The sequence below is a fragment of the Paroedura picta genome, chromosome 1 (genome assembly GCF_049243985.1).
Source record: "Paroedura picta isolate Pp20150507F chromosome 1, Ppicta_v3.0, whole genome shotgun sequence".
NCBI lineage: Eukaryota > Metazoa > Chordata > Lepidosauria > Squamata > Gekkonidae > Paroedura > Paroedura picta.
Genome location: NC_135369.1, coordinates 155,592,908 through 155,612,437, shown reverse-complemented (window position 1 = coordinate 155,612,437; position 19,530 = coordinate 155,592,908). Strand labels below are relative to the sequence as shown.

General features: G+C 44.9%; 1 protein-coding gene across 11 annotated transcripts in view; it reads left to right on the top strand.

Moving 5' to 3' along the window:
- The window catches only part of DLGAP2 (DLG associated protein 2), a 578,727-nt gene that overhangs the window by 236,593 nt on the left and 322,604 nt on the right, over window positions 1-19,530 (top strand). For 10 of the 11 annotated variants that reach the window (XM_077309418.1, XM_077309398.1, XM_077309427.1 and 7 more), the window contains one exon: window positions 15,384-15,416. In XM_077309418.1, the coding sequence (XP_077165533.1) occupies window positions 15,384-15,416 (33 nt within the window). Of the gene's footprint in view, window positions 1-15,383; window positions 15,495-19,530 lie in introns of all 11 variants that reach the window. The other variant, XM_077309435.1, reaches the window with a different exon arrangement.

Genomic DNA, 19,530 nt, shown 5'->3' with positions numbered 1-19,530 from the left:
GGTTTCTGGACAAAAACAATATATTCTGATTAAATACATACAGCTTTTAGAGGCGGCGGATGTGCATGTGTGTCTTCGGTTACAAAGATCTTGAACAACGCGGGAAATGTGTTTCCTGATAACCTTCCTTGCAGCTTATCTGTGGGTTAAAGCTCCAAAGGAGTTGATACAATGCTTGGACAGGATTGCTTGTTGCTGTCATTGCCTTCTATAAATGGGAGTACCCTCTGTGCTGCTCAGAAGTCAGAGTTTTTGTGGAGCCAGGTACCTAGTGATAGAACTCAAGAATACTTGACACTGCCCAGTTGTTCTCCCAGCAGGATCTCTGCTACGTGTTCAGGTATTTCCTGCATCTACGTTCCTGTAGATCCAATTCTGTCTTGAACAGCCTCACCTGTTTTCTTCAAATCAGGTCTGTAGGCCTCACCCTGTCCGAGGCAGGGTGTCATTATTGTATATTATTTCTCTTCTGCTGAGGGGGAAATAACTATTCTATAGAAATAGTACAAAATCAGACGTGTCTGATAAGGCTTTCTGAATCCTAAAGAGATTGCTTACTCTCACAAGAATTTGGCCATTATATCACAGCATACTTTGGATGAAGGTTGGCTCCTACATAACATTTACTGGACCCTAAAAATGCTTATCTTGACCAGTTCCTGCTTTTGAAACACTCTTTGACAACCACCATAATCAGCCAGAGCAATGGAAATGGTGTCCACAAGTCCACTGAGCGGTTTCTCAGTGGAACAGGCTTCCTCGGGAGGTGGTGGGTTCTCCATCTTTGGAAATTTTTAAACAGAGGCTAGATAGCCATCTGACAGAGAGGCTCATTCTGTGAAGGCAAAGAAGTGGTGGCAGGTTACAGTAGATGAGCGATTGGGATGTGAGTGTCCTGCATAGTGCAGGGGGTTGGACTAGATGACCCTTGAGGTCCCTTCCAACTCTATGATTCTATGATTCTAAGTCTCCTGGGAGGCTCAATTCACCCAAAGGGTTTGGGAAGTCCTGGAGAGCATGTGTGGCTCATTGTGGTGTTCGTAAACAGCACTACGGGAAGGGGGAAGGGGCACTGGCTGCTCCGGATCCCGCATGTAGATGAGGTGATGGGCAGAAGTGATAAATGAGACGCTGGATGCCACTCTCCAAAATGGCAACACAAAAAAAACGCCGAATCCCAGCTCGATTTGTGATGTCTGATTAGTGTATTGGCATCAGTTCACCTTAAAGTAAGACTCTTGAACGGCTACTGCAGGAGGGCAGATTGGCGAAGCTTCCCTCACCCTCCACTATGCTTTTTTTAGACTGTTGCCTGTTCTCTTGTGTTTCCTTGTCAGCTTCAGCTGATGCTTTTTTACTTGAAAGATAATTCCTCAGCTTGATAGATCTTACTTTCAGACTTGTGCACAAAGATAGCAGCCTTAGTCTTCCTGATTTTCAGCCAGCCTCTGCAGCGGCTTGACTTTTCCCCTGTGCCCTTTCTGTCAACAGTATACCATTCTCCGTTTTTGTGTCTGTGAGCATTTACTATCGTCTCGCCTTTCACTGGCCTCTCCTTCCCTCAATACTCTGTCAATCTCTTGTCCTTAGTTTCTCCAGCTTCACTCTCTTCTAACCTATCCTTCCCTCAAGGTCCAGGTTTCTCATTCTTCTCCGTGTTGAACTGGAGGCTTGTCAAAAAGACTTGCGGTGTATTAAAACTGAATCAAAGATGATGGTTTGATATGATGAGCCAAGCCTTGAGGGATCCTAGTAAAACTTGCATTTTTCCAATAGATCTGCCACATTTATTTTTGGGATGAAGGTGCCATGTGTCAGATCTAACAAAAATATAGGCATTTAGAGGTGGGGAGCAGACAAGACATGAAAAAGAAGAAATGGAAATTAAACATAATTCTTAATGGAGTCAGGTTTTATGGCCATGATATATAGTTGTATGTAGATACAAATATTGAAGCAAAATCCTAAAAATGACAAATAGCCTCTGAGCATTTCTCTAAATTATACCTTGGCTCCCAGCTGTATTCAGTCCCATGATAATATATACACACTTTATTTCTCTCTAAATGGCATAAAATGGACTGTAAATTCCAATTCCCTGACATCTCTGAAGCATTATACAGACATACAATGACAGAGAAATATTCAGTAGTAACCTTTCATTGACATAAACGAAAGGAAACTGTGAAACAGTAAATGCTTTATTTAGAATGGATTTTCAAAGTTCATTCCATCTCTGACTATATTTGCTAATTTTGCTATCAGCTTTTCTCTCCCTTTTTTTAATCCATAGAGGCTTATCCAGTGGTGTGACCAATTAATAGCAAGATGGTGTCCTCAATTATGGAATATAGAAGTGTTATGAAAGTTGGAGAACAATAACCTTGCTATGGGAGTAATAGCCATGCTGCAAAAAATACTACCTTTTGTTTGTTAACAAAGAATTAGAAATCCAGGGCAGAAGAAAGGAAGCCACTAGTGAACGCCTAAGAAAATGGCCCATTCCGCACAAGGACCAATGTTGCCAATTGGTTTCACAAAGCAGAAACGCTATTTTAAATAGTGGAATCTCGGCGTTCCGCATACCTTCATTTGTAGTGAAATCCAGTAGCATTTCATTTGTTCCCCACAGGTTTCCGGTCTCGCAGGAATCACTAGAAAGGAAGTGATTTTTTTCTGTGCTTGTTCCCACCCCTGGCGGTCAATCAAACAGAACAGCCAATGGGCGGTGGTTATGCTCCCAAAAAGCCCCTTTCCTTTTAAGCACAGTTTAAAAAAAAAAAAAACACACACGTTGCAACCAATATGCCTTGATTCTTCGCAACGTAGAGACTCATCTAGCTGGCGAGTGAGCTGGCGATTCATCATTACCATGTTCCCCCGAGTGGAAAAAAATCCCCCCCCAACACAGGCACGATTTTTGGCCAAAACTAAAGGGAACTGGCGAACAGGAGGCTGTGTTGAGCTTGGGGACTTAGGGGAGCTTTAAAGCAGCGGTCCCCAACCTTCTAGTAGTCAGGGACCGCCTCCGAGGGTTGGAGAGAGCCGGCAGCCCGGCCGCCGCCGCTGCTCACAAACGTGCACGCACAGTTGTCGCGCATGCGTGTTTTCGCCACTCTTGGAACTAACGCGCATGCGCAGAGCTGCCGAGCGTGCGCGTTTTCGCCAGCAGGGGGCGCAAACACGCGCGCGCGGCAGCTCCGCACGTGCACGTTTGCGTCGCTGGCGTGCCGGCGGCCGTGCCTGCTTCTTCCCCCCCTCTCGCTGCGGGGGGGGAGGAAGGCGCGGCCACTGGCGCCCGGTACCATAGCCTTTGCGGCCCGATACCGGGCCGCAGACTGGGGGTTGAGGACCCCTGCTTTAAAGCACTTCTGTGGAGGGACTGTAGCCGGAGAAGCCTTGCTGGGTGAATGAAGCCTTGTTGGTTCGTTGCTTTCCCCGCTCCGAGGGGGGGAAAATGGCGATTGCTTCACCGGAAGTTCGGAGGAGAGAGCCAGGGGAGAGACTTTGTTGCAACCGCTACATTGAGAACGCACAGGTCTTTTTCGCAAGTGTTGCAGGTTGTTGGCAAGAGTGTAGCGATTTTCTGAGGGTGAATCCACTTTTCCCGATTCCCCGGAAATCGCTACAACAAAGCGATTTTGGTGCTAGTGTTGCAGGAGTGTTGCAGATTGCTCACGACGTCATGCGGAACATAGTTTTAGTGGCGAAAACAAAATGCAAGACTAGTGCTATATTAAAGTCGTGCAGAATGACCCAATGTTACCATGCACAGCAGGGCAACAGATCCAGAATCAGGTTCTCGATGAACTCCATGCCACACCCCAGCCTGTTTGCAGGGGATGCAACTGAGGAGTGGCAAACTTACTGCAAGGGTGTCAACTGCTGTGTGGTTCCCTTACCATCTGGTGAGAGCCCCAGTGAAAGTCTCTGAATGGGACATGCCTTTGAATTGGCTCCATCCTAGGTCCCCTTAAGGAAATCCCCAGAAACCCGGGATGCAGGCACCAGGCACTGCCTCCTGAGCCAAAAGGATATGTGTGAGGCAGTGAATTCTTCTTCTTTGGAGGTTTTAAGCAGAATCTGGGTAGCCATCGGACAGAAATGCTGATTTTAGGCAGATTATGAGTAGATGGGCAGAAGGGACTGTTTCAGTGTTTGGCTCACGTGGCCCTTTCTTGCATGCCACTCTGGGATTGGAAACTGGATTTCTTCCAGGCCAGATTAGCCAGGGAATCTGGGAGGGGAGTTTGGGGGGACATCATCTGGGCATGGAATTAGGGTCACTGTGGGTGAGCAGGTAGTTGTGAATTTCCTGCATTCTGCAGGGAGTTGGACTAGATGACCCTGGAGGTACATTCCAACTCTATGATTCTATGATACACCAAACTAACCAAATCTGTGACAATAGGACAAAACAGCAATCAGTAACAAGACTCATAACGACCAAAAGACAGGGAGGGTGGGTGGGAAAGCTGTAAAAAACTGGGGTAAGGTCCCATCAGAGGTTCACCTCTATAGGGGAGGGGTCAGCAAAGGCCTACTACAGCCCTGCCTCACCTGATATGAGCCCATGATGCAGGAGGACTGATTTTACACTGCTGCAGGATCCTCCTGCAATCTGGTCCACATGGTTTGTCGAATGCAGCTGCATGGCTCCCCGATGTTCCCCCTAGCCCGGCCTCCCTACACAGACAAATGCCTGAATTACCATATACCATTACCATATACCATATAGCTAATTCCACCTCAACAGTTTATTCCTTCTCCTTCCCACTGGAGGGAAGGTGGTGAGCCCCTGGGTTTTAAGATAGATTATTTCTAATAATAGTTTAATGTTTTAATATGTTTTTAATTGCTCAGTTGTTTGTATCAGTTTTGTAAGCTGTCCTGAGGTCTCGGGGAAGGGCAGCATAGAAATGTGAAAAATAATAATAATTAATCGTTAGTAAATAAAGGTAGTGACAGGGTAAGTCCCAGTCACAACTTCTAGAGGGCAAAAAAAGTACCCATATATTACAGATTGTTGGTTACACTTTGCCAAAATGCTTTTCCAACAAATTACATTTGGGCTGTGTGATGTCATTGAAAGCAGATAATTTATAGTGAAGACAGATTAGGCCAGTGGTTCTCAACCTGGGGGTCGGGACCCCTGTGAATGACCCTTTCACAGGGTCGCAACAGGGCAAGCAGCTTGCCCGAGGGGGAGGTGCCATCCACACAACAGCCTTGTGGGGTAGTCCGAGATAGAGCGTTTGTCTGTCTGGAGCAGCGGAAAAGAGTGAGATTGGCATGGTGGGACAAAAGGCAGATCTGAACTGAGAAACCCCAGAAAAAAAACGCATGAACAATGGATCTTCACACCATTGGTCAGTTTCGGTTTAATTTCTGTGAAAGAACCCTTGCATAATTTTATGGTTGGGGGTCACCACAACATGAGGGACTGTAGGAAGGTTGTCGGAAGGTTGAGAACCACTGGATTAGGCTCTGTTCAGATGACATGTATAGGATGAAAAGAAGATATATAGAGAAAATGGAAGTGAGTCTCTGCCTTCACAGGATTGCAGGGATGTGAGAACAGTGTATATGTATGTACATAGTACATGTGCATAAATGCCATTCCCATGATTAGGAAAGCTTTTTTTTTGGGGGGGGGGTTCCTGCTCATAGCAGCAGAGCATGTGTGTAAACTTTGTTCATGCTGAAATTCAGACATTCCCATGTAGGAGGACTGTGTGGCAACTGCACTCCTTCCTCCTTTAACTACTTTCTTTTCATCGTATCCGTATCCTCAGAAATGTTAATTCAAGAAACTTTGCGTTCACTCTAAAATGAGGTTGTATTTCTTCAGCGAAATCCCACAGCAAATCTGATGACTGTCTCTGAGTATTTATTTTATTTATACTTTGGATTTTTATCCCGCCACTCCCAGCATGGCTAGCTGGTGGTGGCTTACAACAATATACAAACATTAAAACCATACAATAATATTTAAAACAACCCTGTAACAACATCATCTGCAGAACTAAAGTAAATAAATATACTTTGCATTCAACTCAATGAGGTTAACACATGACCAGCAGAGAGTTCTTGGCTTAGAGGAGGGGCCCAAGATGACATTTTTGTCTGTTTCCTGGCCTCAACAAAATGTCTGGCAGAAGAGCTCCATCTTACAGGCCCTACAGAATGGAGCCAGCTCCGTCAGGGTCCTATGGTCTTCCGGGAGCTCATTTCAACAGGTAGGGGCCAGGACCAAAAAGGTCCTGGCCCTAGTTAAGGCCAGGGGGACTTCCCTCCAGCCAGGAAAAACCAGCCTGTTGGTATTCAGAGAGCAGAATGCTCTCTGAGGGGCATAGGAAGACAGGCAGTCCCTCAGATATGCCTGAGCCAGACCATGAATGGCCTTAAAGGGCATAGGAAGACAGGCAGTCCCTCAGATATGCCTGAGTCAGACCATGAACTGGATCTGGAATTCAACCAGTAACCTGTGCAGCTGCCTTAGCATTGGCTCCCCAAGATGTTCTAGTGAGGTTCCTCGTACTCATTGTGGCTTGTAGCTACCGATAGACCATAGGGCTAATGTTACCACATGTTACCCAAGATGTTCTAGTGAGGTTCCTTGTACTCATTGTGGCTTGTAGCTACCGATAGACCATGGAGCTAATGTTACCACATGTCAGTGCTCAAAGGCAACATCAAGGGAAGGGCTTGGCCTCCATCCCATATATTGGTCCTCCAAGCCAGCTCATTGACTAGCGTCAATGTTCAAAACAGGATGCTCGACTAGATGGTCCCTTGTCTAATCCCACAGGATTCTTCTTGTGTTCCTGTGTGGTAAAATCCTTGAGTAAGATCAAGATGAGGAAGAGGATTAAAAAACAGAAACCAAAGGACATTGAAGCTGCAGGAACTAGGTGAAACCATGGACTCGAAGAGGATCAAGCATCTATCACAACATTTTTTTTGAGGGGGGGGATATTTCTCACCTCATCCCATCATAGTTTGGAATGTATAACCCTCTTGTTCGTTTCCAATAAATAATTTGTTAATGCAAAAACCCTGTGAGTTCACATGCCATTAAAAAGACTGAACAGTGGCAACACACCTTTAATAACAAGAGGCTTTCTGCCTTTACTTATATTACACTTTATACAAAAGGCCACTTTCTCCCTATGGAGTAAGTTATAAGAAAAGAGTTATATCCTACACATTCAACTGTTTAAGGTATTTTATTATATTATTGAAATATTTACATCCTTGCTTTAAATTTTGCTAGCAAGCATGGTTGTAGTATCTGGGGTGATGGACTAAGTTCTGGAAGACTCAAATTCAAATCCCTATTCTGTCATGGAAGCTTGCTGGCCAGTTACTCTTTCTTAGCCTAATTAATTAATTAATTGATTGATTAATTTAGATTTTTATACCGCCCGTCCATACGGCTCTGGGTGGTTTACATAAAGCATTGGAAAACATTTATATTTACATAGAACAATATCAATATGACAAATAACAATAACATCTCAACTAGAACAGCATCCCAACAAACAACTTTGACAATCCCATGGTAGGTTCGAACTCTCAGTCTGGGGGGGGGGGGCACCTGTAGGTGTTTTAACTTAGTCGGCCTCAAGCAAATGCCTGGTGGAAGAGCTCCCTTTTGCAGGCCCTTCGAAATTGTGGAAGTTCAGGCAGGGCCCTGAGCTCTTCGGGGATTTACCTCACAGGGTTGTCGTATAGATAAGATGTAACAGGAGAGGATGATGTTGACAGCTTCTTTGGGTCCTTGTGGGGAGAAAAGTGGGTTATAAATACCTATATAAATTTTAAACATTAATCAAACCTCTAAGGATGCTGTATGACTTTGTTCTTCCCTCACGGACATAGAACAGCACTGACTTGGGAGTTACTCATTCTAAGCAATCTCATTACAATGAAATGACTTTTCTGTAAGGCTGGGGGTGTGCAGGGCAGAACATCTGAGTATCATGGAAGACATTATGAAACAGCAATGCAGTGTTGGACAGTAATACTCTAATGGTGGCTGTCAGTTCACACAAGACATCATCTTCAGGAAACATAATTGGAGTCGCCAGAACTTTGAAGACAAAGCAAGTATGAGGCATTTGAGCAGACAGTGGATTGAAGACTAAATACCTTTGCAGTATGAATAGCATTAATTAAAGCTCCTAGTGCAGCTGCTGTTGACATAGATGACTATCTAGGTCAAAACATATCTCCGTTCTCTCTGTAACTGTACAGTTAGGCTGTCATATTTTACCTCATGCAATGTATTTCCAGAGACAGGAAAGGAAAACAACTTAATTAAAAGGTTACATGGGCTGGCTTATTAGAAGGGCTGGATTCCACTGCAGGGATGGCCAATTCAGCTAATCGGCAACGGCAGCCCTAGAAGCATGGGACCAAGGATCATATTCAGTGGTATATTTTCATTTAACCCTGTGTGATTTGTCTAAACATGTGGAATCTTACACCATTAGGTGTACTTGTATAATTTTTAGTTGTTGGTCACAGAAATCCCACATTAATCTGAATAATCTTCTGAGGTCGATGCCTGGTCTTTTTAATCCAGGCGAAATCTTGGTGCCTGGGTAAATGGCTGAAACAGTCCTGAGAATGGCAGGTCAATTTTCATCTGTAAATTAAGATTTTAGATTTCTTTAACTGCCTGAGACATTAATCCACTATTGGTGAGTCAGGATAGGGTGGCTGTATTCAAGTTCTCAAATCCGGGTGACCCACTGAGACTATTAGAACGTTAAGTTACTAACTGTACAAATAAAGCACATTAATTATTGTTTTATCTACAGTATTTGCTGGCGTATAAGACTACTTTTCCCCCCTGAAAAACATGCCTCCAAGTGGGGGGGTCTTCCTGTACGCCAGGTGCTCTTCAGTTGGGATAGACATGGCTGCCCATAGTGGCCCATAGTACTGTAATGTAATGTAACAAACTCTATATTTTGAGTGGAAATGTTGGGGGGTCGTCTTATACGCCCAGTCATCTTATACGCCGGCAAATACACTACCTCTTGTTTTGCATCTCCTCCTGTTAACACAAAAAAAAGCTGGGGAAGGTTCATAGAGAACATTGCTCTACTCATGCCAAGAATTGCTCATGCTCTCTCAACAAAGATTGACTGGGAAATAGGCTGGTTCCACATGAAGGGTGGAAAAGTGCCTCTCATGCGTGGAAGCAATAACTAAGGGAGTAGATGGATAACCTTTGTGCAGTCCTATGTCTGTGCTACTCTGTGTTCCTCCTGCCCCTGCCTGCAATCGGTCAAGTTGGTGCAGAATTGCTGAGGTGATCAGAGCAAAACTCCCCCCCCTTAAATTGGGCAGCCCCATTTCCTCTTCCGTTTTAAAAAGGGTGGGGTATAATCAGACTTTATCTCTGTACCTAGTCTGGAATGGCAGCCACATCACCATTTTACCTCTAAATTAGAGGAAAGGGGTGGTCATGGTTTTTTTGCTCCATTTTTTAAGGTGAAAGTCCAGGGAGCTATTTGTGACATGCTTGGAATGCACATGATGGTGTGTGAAGACAACTCCCCCCCCCCTCAAAAAAAAAATCCCAACAGTTAGTAAGTTAAGATGTAGCAGGTAAACTCAGAAACATGGCCCTTTTATTGATTTAAAGAGATTAAATTTTAATTACATGACTGTTGCTTTTTGAAATAATGTAGAAATCCACCTGGAAACATGAGATGCTTTGCCCTGGAGTTACTTACTGCCAAGCAGCTTGTTGTGGCCCTCAACTAACGCAAATTTAAAGAAGTAGGTTGTTACAGGAGTCAAATAAAGGATAGCTCCTTGTTTTCTACCATAGTAGCCATCTGGGAAAACAGTAAATTGGCCACAGTAGGATGACAGGGGTTTTAATATTTTCCCATGGCCACTTGGTCTACCTCTGGGCACTTTGGCAGTCTCAAGCCATGGTGGGGAGAGACAGCCCTACATGCACAAAGGTGCTCTGGTAATTAAAAAGCTAAAATTACATGTTTAATTGTAGAAGAAGAAGAGTTGGTTCTTATATGCCACTTTTCTCTACCCGAGGGAGTCTCAAAGCAGCTTACAGTTGCCTTCCCTTTCCTCTCCCCACAACAGACACCCTGTGAGGTGGGTGAGGCTGAGAGAGCCCTGATATTCCTGCTTGGCCAGAACAGCTTTATCAGTGCTGTGGTGATCCCAAGGTCACCCAGCTGGCTGCATGTGGGGGAGCAGGGATTAGAAGTCTCGTCAGATTAGAAGTCTGCACTCTTGACCACTACACCAAGCTGACTCTCAATAATATTATACTAATATTATTGCATGTGTGATTTTGTGGTGGGGTGTCTCCTTTGGCTGATGCTAATTTTGAATGGAGCTGTCTGCGATAGGAATGCCAGCCTCCAGCCAGGATCTGGGTACCCCCTAGAATTATAGCTAATCTTCAGACTACCAAGATCTCCTGGAGAAAATGAATGCTTTGGAATGTGGAGTTTATGGCATCATATCCACTGAGGCCCTTGTCCTCTCAAACGTTTCCCAGTCTAGATCCCGTGCCTGTGGCCAGGGGGGGGGATCTTGACAACCCTGGTCTGTGAGCTGTTGGATGAGTACCACTGACTTATTTCATTTATTTATTTCATGGATTTTTATACCTCCCTCCCATACAGCTCGTGGTGATTTATATATAAGCCCAAAGCCTTGCTGTTTGAAAAAACGGAAGTTGGGAATCTGAGACCCAAATCTCTTTTTAAAAGGCTGTCTTGCTCATGAAATTTATACCTCTATTCCCCAGTGCTGTGTTCATGTTAAATTTTTCGTCCCTTCTGTTCTTCCTCTTCATTGCCAAAGCTATGCCCATTTCTCATTGCAATTTTCTCTCTCTCACATCTCTGACTTCTGTAAATGATGTGATATCAGCTGTGATATCAGCTACAAGCAACAGATGCAGAAATTTTAAAAAGGATCTAATATTAATTTCGGCTTTTCAAGTATTTTTTCAAGATATTTTAAGATTCCTTTCCTTCCTGTATACTTTAACTATGACTATAGCCCTCTTTAGTTGTTTTATCATGTACCTGCACCACACATATATGCTCCTTTCAGACAAAACCGGGTTGTGAGGATTGTGCTTTCCTAATATATGTGATAAAACATGACTGACATGAGCTCTTAACTAGACATGATCTTTAGTTTGTACAGTCATCGTGTTCAAACCTTTTCTCTTCTTCTTTTCCAACCAGCCACAGTTGTGTCTCAGTGGATCTATGGGGTTTCTAAGGCCAAAGAGGTTCAGAGGTGGTTTGCCATTGCCTGCCTATGCATAGCAACCCTGATATTCCTTAGTGGTCTCCCATCCTGGCCCAACTCTGTTTAGCTTCCAAGATCTGACAAGATCGGGATAACCTGCATTATCCAGAGCTGAATCTGCGCAGAGCTTTTATCGCAATCCCAGGTTGATTCAGTCCCTGCTGTCTACACAGAATTCGATTTCCATTTTTATTTGGGGCAATTTAAAATTTTCCTCTGCAACAAGCATGATTGATCCTGAGTGATCCTAACTTTTTCCCGCAATATCTAGGAGTGGTTTTAACCCTCGATATTTGAAAAATCGGCATGAGTAAAGGTACAGCTGTCTGCTTTCCCTGAAATAACTTGTTGCTGCCTCGTGGCTCCAAAGGTGTAACAAGGAAGTCTGTCCCTGATTGGCTGGGCACCAGTTCAAAGAATTCCTAGTTCCTGGTTTCAAGATTTATTTCTTTTTAAAGGTTTAAGGTGACTGTGCTCTACAATCCACACTTCTTGCTGTAGATTTGCCTCTTTCTGTGAGAGGCTGCTGCTGTCTCGCCTCTGCTCATCTCTGCTCCCCCACCCACCCGCAGATTCAGTCCCTGTGAGGTAGGAGAGGCTGAGAGATCAGGAAGGAAGTTCTCTTAATTCTGGGTCCTCCGCTTCTCTTACCCCCCCCCCCGCTTGCGTGCAGCCTCATGTAGATGGGTTTCTGTTTCAAGTCAGTGTGTGTGTGTGTGGGGGGGGGGGACAAAGACTCCAGTTCAAATCAATCTGAATTCCACAGGATTGAAAGCAGAAAAGGAAAAGCTCCGTGCAGATTCAGCCCAGATCTGGGCAAACATTACCTGCAGTAAAAAATTGATACAAACCTTATCGTCCTGGAAAGTCTTTTGTGGCTGTTTTGTAGAGAGAAACTTCTTGGTTTAAGGACATGTAATTAGCTTAGTGATTAAATAAAAGTCTACAAAAGGCAATTAAGGTGTCAAGAGAGTGGCAGCACTTCGAGATCGCTTGGGGTGTTGGAGAGGATCGCAGGTCCCCTTGTGGTTCAAGCTTGTTGCTGAATTTGGGACTTAGACCGAGGGAGGTGTGGGATTGTGTGGCTGCCTCACCCTTCTCCCCTCTGTACCCCTTCCTAAAGCATTTTGACTGTAGCAGTTTCTGTAAGTCAGGGCTTGTTGGGTCCCCCAGGTTAGTGCCACTTGGCCACCTGTCTTTAGCTGCCACACCTGTGACAGTGGGATGCAGCATTTCATGCTCCAGCTCATCAAAAGTTTCTGACATGTGTCAGTCAGTCATTAAAGAGCCATGAGGGTTTCTGATGGTTGCATCTTGCTTGTCTGGCAATAACCTTCTGTGCTGTGCAAGACTTCTGGTGCCTAGCGAGCAAAAGGTGCTGAGGAGGGGAATGGGTCACAGTCTGTGGTGAAATATGCCTGACACCTGGCATGAAATTTCAGGGCACCCAGGGCCCAGCACAACAAAGTTGACATTTATGTCAGACCTGCCCCTCGTATCAAATGAGTTCGACACATCATTGTGGTTACAGCCATAATTAAAGCATGGTATGGATGAGAAGGTAGCAAACACCAGTATGGGAAATTCCATGGCAGAGGTTGGAGAGGGGGCTCAGCAGGGAGGTGATGCCTGAAGCTGTCTTTTTGTCCAGAGAAACTGATCCTGTAGTCTGGTGAGCAGTAGCAATTCTGGAAGAACTCTAGACCAGCCGGTGGGGGAATGGGAGTGAATTACTAGGAGAAGGGAGAGAAGAAGCTGGAAATGAACATGATGTTCTTACATAACTTTCAGATGATATAGGCATGTCATGCTTATTTCCAACTTCTTGCCTGTTGGGGGCTAACTCCCCCTGCTTATCAGCTGGCCAGTTGTGGACAGGAGTGACCAAAGCCAGGGAAACCTCACTTCCACCTTGGGGACCCTAGTGCATGTGGTTGTGTGGAAGTGAAGTGAAGTCAATGATGGTGCAGTGAATGCACACACATTGGTAAATGAGCTCCAAGCCGCCTTTGTTTATCAAGAACTTTTCTGTTCCCTTAGAAGGTACATTTTAATGCCTTTGGCATGTGTGTAATTTGAACTGTCTGTAGGTTTGAATGATTTAGTGATTCAGCTGTCACACATGTTTCTGATACTTTTCTGATGGGCTGGATTTTGACATATCCTGAGGTGGGTCATAGGAATACCAGCCTCCAGGTAGAACTTGGGGATCCCTCAGAATTATAACTCATCTCCAGACTACAGTGATAAGTTCTCCTGGGGAAAATGGATGCTTTGGAGGGTGGACTCTGTGGTATTGTACTCCATTGAAGTCCTCGTCCTTCCCAGGATCCATCCCCAAATCTCCAGGAGTTTCCCAGCTTGGATCTTGATCATGCCGTTCTGTGCCCTCCCATCCCCTGTTGGTAGCCAGGAGGGACTTTACAACTCTAGCGGGTCGGCTGTAAAGATCCAAGGCTTCTGGCAATGCCCAGCAGTGCTACCACACCTCTTGCCTCCCCTCCTGTCCACCTGCTTTCTCGTGAGCTGCCCTCCCAATCTCAGTCCTGACAATGCATGCGGTGCTGCTGTGGGAAGGGTGGACAAGTGCTGGGGAAGCTGGCAAGCCAGCCTGTGTATGATGAAATGTTTCATGAGTGGGCATTCAGACAGGCAGGCAGAAATGGGCAAGTGGGGGTTCAGTGGCAGACAGAGCAGGTGAGGGATTCTCCCAGGTACTCTATGCCAAAGCCTGGAACTGGCCCTCCTGGGGGTGATTACATGGTCTTCTATGAAAGCATGTGGCTCCTGATGGCTGCACGTGATTTATGGCCCAAAACTCTGAGGGGGCAGAACTTTCTATGACTGGAGTGGTTCTTTTTTCCGCTGATAAATTACAGTGGTAATTTGCAAACAGGGGCTCTGTGTAGAGGTGTGAGTTCATAAGATTTGTGCTGTCCACATGGTCAGCAGCTTATTGCATGATCTCACAGGTGACCCCTTGGCAACTGTAATAGAAACATTGGTCAACCTTGTATTAGCTATCTCATTTCTGTCCAGCAGAATTTCTTTTGGGGTTTTATTAATGTGTGTGTGCAAAGAGGGTAAGCGACTATAATCGTGGTAGTAATATTCCTTGCCCACACATGCACTTAGCTTCCTGTTTTGGCTAGAGTATTTGCATGTGTAGATCACATCAGTATGTCTCCGTCTATGTACGCAGATACAAATCGTACACAGATACAATGACCTATACACCAAAGTGATTGGGGCATTTATTTGAAGTTAAATACCTGGCTGCCCTTCCAGAAAACATATGGTGTACGAATCTCATGGGTTGGCTAAACACGTGCTAAAGCAGACTTTTTCAACCAGGGTTTTGTGAAACCTTCGGGTTTCTTGGTTGCCCTGGAAGGGTTTCCCAAATGGGTGAGAGTCAATTAATTTTAAATATATTCTTTAAATTTGTTAAACATTTATTGGGTGATATGACCATATATGGTCATGCCAACCAACCCCAACCCCCCCCCCCGCCCCCAAAGTGGCTGATGATGGACTTGGAGGGCATGGGAAGGGGGGGGGGAGCCCGGCTGGGCATGTACACAGCTATGCTTCTCAACCATTTTCTGTACGTTCCTGCCACTTTGGGGGTTTCTTGACGTCTCGATAATATTTTAGGAGCTTCTCAACAGTAAAGAAGTTGACAAAAGCTGGCCTATAGGTTTGGCAGTCTGTTATAATAGGCTCATTTGCAGAAGTCCCCTACCCCACCCTGGTGAATGGAGACTGGGTGTGCGGAAAGAAGGACAAGGACCTGCTGCTGGGCCTGCAGCTGCCTCCCCCATGCCTAAAGTCTCCCCCACCCCTTTCTCCTCTTCTTGGCCATTCATTGACCATGACTCAGTCTCCATACACAGAAGAAAAAAGACCTATCCCCTGGTGCTGATTGTCTAGGACACAATACATCAAACAAACAGAAGAGCGAGGCAAGAAAAGCCAAAGGAAACAATGAGGCTTTCTTGGCTCTAAGATGATGATCTGTGTATTGACTTCTTTCTCTCTCTTTGTTTTGTTTTGTTTTGCAGAGTCACAGTGTACACTCTGTGGTGAGCCTGAAGGTGAGTTGTACATCCGTACCCTTAATATTTTCCCAAGAAAAGAGCAGTGACGCTTGACTTGCATGATCTTTTTAATCTGTAAGTGCTCCCCCCCCCAAAAAAAACAAAACTGGTGGCAGTAGATGGAGTGTGGTATTAGAAGAGATGCAAATAAAAGGGAGAGAAAAAACCCACTGCTATATTAAAGGCCAAAACATGAACTGAATTAGGCCGGCTAAAGCACAGTACATGCTTCAGGCAGAAGGCTTGTGTTCTCTTACAGAAAGAGAATGGAAATGATGGTTCTTTATTCAGGCCTTGTGTGTCGGGTCAGGAGAATGAGAAGTAAGAAAGCACACAAACGTTCATTTGGAGGCTGTATAAAACAGCAGCAGAAACAGGTTTTTAGCTTAAGTGGTTGGCATTCTACAGCTGAGTTCATATTATTTTAAGAAACAACAACAGCTACATATACACCGAGAGAATATCTTTAAAGATTTATGCCCAAGGGATATCATAGGTTGCTTTACAAGATCCTTCTGCAAATAAACATGTAACCAGGGTTTGGGTTTCAGCTGCAAAAGAAAATTCAGGAAGTAGTCACCTGGACTGAACGACAAAGAGATAGCTCTAAGTTAGAGATCCGACAGCATGTAATACTTCTGCATAATGCAGTTGGAATATTGATTAAATTGTATTAGACGTGACCCAGCTAACCTTAATTCCCTTTTATTTCCATGGCAAAGAGTTTAAGCATGCATTTAGCCAACCTCCTGGTGGTGACTGGAGATTTCCCGGGATTACAACTGATTTCCGAACTATAGAAATAAATTCGCCTGGAGAAAATGGCTGCTTAGGAAGGTGGATTCCATGGGATCATAAAAGCTATTGACTGAAGTTTTAGTCAAACAGGGCTGATAACTTCATGCTGCAGTTAAAGGAAACACCAAGGGTAAGAAATCAGCAGATCTTCTTTTGCACCAGCTGAGGAATAGTCTCATGCAGGAAAAACAGTGATCCAAAATGTCAGAGAGCATGCAAGCTCTCTAAAGCAAAGCATTTATACTTCTGATTACAGTATAATCACATGGTCAGTTACATGGTCACCTCCAGTTCAACCCCCAGTGTCTCCCATGGGGATCCCCTGGTCATGTCAAGCGCAGTTCTTGAGCTAATGTGGGGATGCAGTGGAGGTGGAAAGATGGTGCTGGAGGGCATTGCTTTGATTATGCAAATGATTAAAACACCTTCTATTCAGTTACCTGTGGTATTTGGCACGAAACACTATTAGAAATATGATTATTTGTTCTTTGGTTAGCTAGATGCATTCGAATCTATGTTAGTCACATAACTTGCTCTGAATACAATGACCGTCTCTAAGAATAGCAACTCAGGATGAAGCCAATGGGAAAGCGTTCTTGTTCTATGGTGTTCTCAGCTGTACTGATAAGCATTTCTTGAGTCTCAGCAGAAATTCAGACTGTGACTCTCTGATGTGAATCTGATTTCTGGTCAGAAAAGAAGTAAATTATAAAGCATATAAGTGCAGCAGTATTTTTTTCCCATGTTTTTGTCACCCCGACAGTATCATACCCTCCAAAACCCCATCTTCCTCAGTCTCTGCCCCCAAAATCTCAAGGTATTTCTCAACCAGAGCTGGCCACCCTAAACTTTGAGTAACTTATGTCCTCAGTGTCTCACATGCACAGTTTGTAAAATGCTTTCTGGGTAGAAAAGAGATCCTAAAGCTAGAAGCTTTAGTCACAAAGAAATTTTCCTTTGGAAGGATTCTGAAATGAGGAGTACATTGTTAGACTAAGAAAACATGTGTCAGAACATTTAGATACTGTATTAAAATCTTTTTAGTGCATTAAATTAGCTTTCAGAAGTTAAAGGGCATTTCCGCACAGTGGTCAAAATAGCAAGATTCCTCCTACCTGCATGGTATTAAATCACGCAATTTCACCCCTCCACACTTTAAAGCCTTTCTGCTGCAGTGTCTCGCCTTTTACCCTCCTCACATGCTGCGCAAAAAGCAAAAGAGAAAGCAACGCACTCTTTCACTTACCGCTCCTAGGCCTGGCAATCAATGGAGGCAACCAATCGGAGGTTTCTTGGTCTAGCTTTTAAAAAAAATTGAAACTTACACATGGCAAGGCATATTCATTGACATTTAAGGTAAAGCCCCCCCCCCAAAAAAAACCCAAACACGGCCAGCTGGCGGAGGTCACGGTGAGGGAGGCAGATTCCCCGCCCCCCGTCAGTTCAGTTCAAACACCATTAAGTCTCAGTGTAGTGGTTTTTCACTAAGTAACTCCTTCCCTTCCTGCTCAGAACATTGAGCAATACTCAACAGCTTCGTCCACCCTCAATCCTGCCCCCCCCGCTCCATTTCCTGCCCAGCGAGGGAGGCAGAGTCACCCACCCTTGTCAGTTCAAATACCATTAAGTGTTAGTGTAGCAGTTTTTTACTAAGTTCCTCCTTCCCTTCATCCTCTTGGTTGTCAGAATCATGTCCCCTTCTTCTCCTCGTTCAGCCATTTCATTCCACAATCGCCTAGGACTCTTGCCCCCCCCCTTCCCTGAGCACTTCTTAAGCAGGGCGCTGTCTCCATGCCGCCTCCACGGTGCCTGTGCCACTACTAGGCCCTTTGCCATAAGTGTATCTGTCGTTGCTGCAGCCGGATTTGCATGAGCAAGCCTTGCATTGCATTGCCCCGCCTCACATCTGCAGCTTGGCTCCAGCAGCGGGACAGGCCACACTGCCCCTTTAAGGGGGAGGGAGGGAGGCTGCCTTCCTGCCTGCCAGCCCACCAGGTAGGTGGTAGGTGGCTGTTTTGTGCTCCTCCTTCCCTTCCTGGGCCTGATGTGCTGCCTCCTGGGTTCCTTCCTCCCTTGGTGCTGTAGTCCCAATCCAAATTGAGCCGTGGGGAGCTTAACTTTGGGGAAGTTAAATTCCCTAGTTTGATCATTAGAGCTGAGAAGTTTCACACAGGTAAAAGATAAAGTGCAGCACCAACAACCACAGCAAAAACAGATCAAAACAAGTTTTGTAAGCCTGGATTAAGGCTGCATTAAATGCGGGAGGACAGTATTTTATCCTTTAAACTTTGGGGGAAAAATCTGTTTGCTTTCAGATGCCAAAGTGTGTGAAAAGTATTGTTAGATTGTCACTTCCATTTGGAGAAGAAGAAGAGTCCGTTTTCATACCCCGCTTTTCTCAACCTTAAGGAGTCTCAAAGTGACTTACAATTACATTCTCTACCTTGTGAAGAAAGTGGAGCTGAGAGAGTTCTGAGAGAATGGTAACTGGCCCAAGGCAGACGGCATGGGGAGGAGTGGGAGATCAAACCTGCTGGTTCTCCAGATTAGAGTCAGCCACTCTTAACCACTGTATCACGCTCACTCTCTTGTACCCACAAGCGATTGTATGATGCTCTAGGACAGGGGTAGTCAAACTGCGGCCCGCCAGATGTCCGTGGACTACAATTCCCAGGAGTCCCTGCCAGCAGGGGCTCCTGGGAATTGTAGTCCACGGACATCTGGAGGGCCACAGTTTGACTACCCCTGCTCTAGGAATTCCACAAATTCCTCTGATTTTTACTGAAACAAAGAAGTGGCTGGAAATCCTATGAAAACATTTCCATTGTCTTTTTTCATCCCTGGTACTTCTGCTGGTGCAAGACAGTCTGTTGGTACAAGGGAGAGGTGAGAGTGCTTATGCCAATTTCCACTCCTTATCGTATTCCCCAGGTCAGGTGACTTTTTGTCCATACTGGTTCTGTGACCTCCAGCATCAGCTTTTATCAGTCTCACGGAGCTGATTAGGGATATGGGAGGTGAGGGGAAAAACAGCATCTATGTACACATTACACTTATACTTCACAGCATCCAGGGCAATATTGGAAAATCTGCCACAAATCACACAAGCTGAGCTTAAAAACCAGAAGGCTGAAATGTTTGTGGATGGGGGGGGGGGGGTGCATTTTACTGTTATTCTGATGTTAAAGTATTTGAAGAGAAATTAGAACTTTCTGAGAGTAGAGCTATGTTATTGCAGGTAAGCCATGTGCATCTTCTGAAAAAAAAACCCCGATGGTTATGATATAGTTGTTGTTGTTCTTTTTAAATTAAG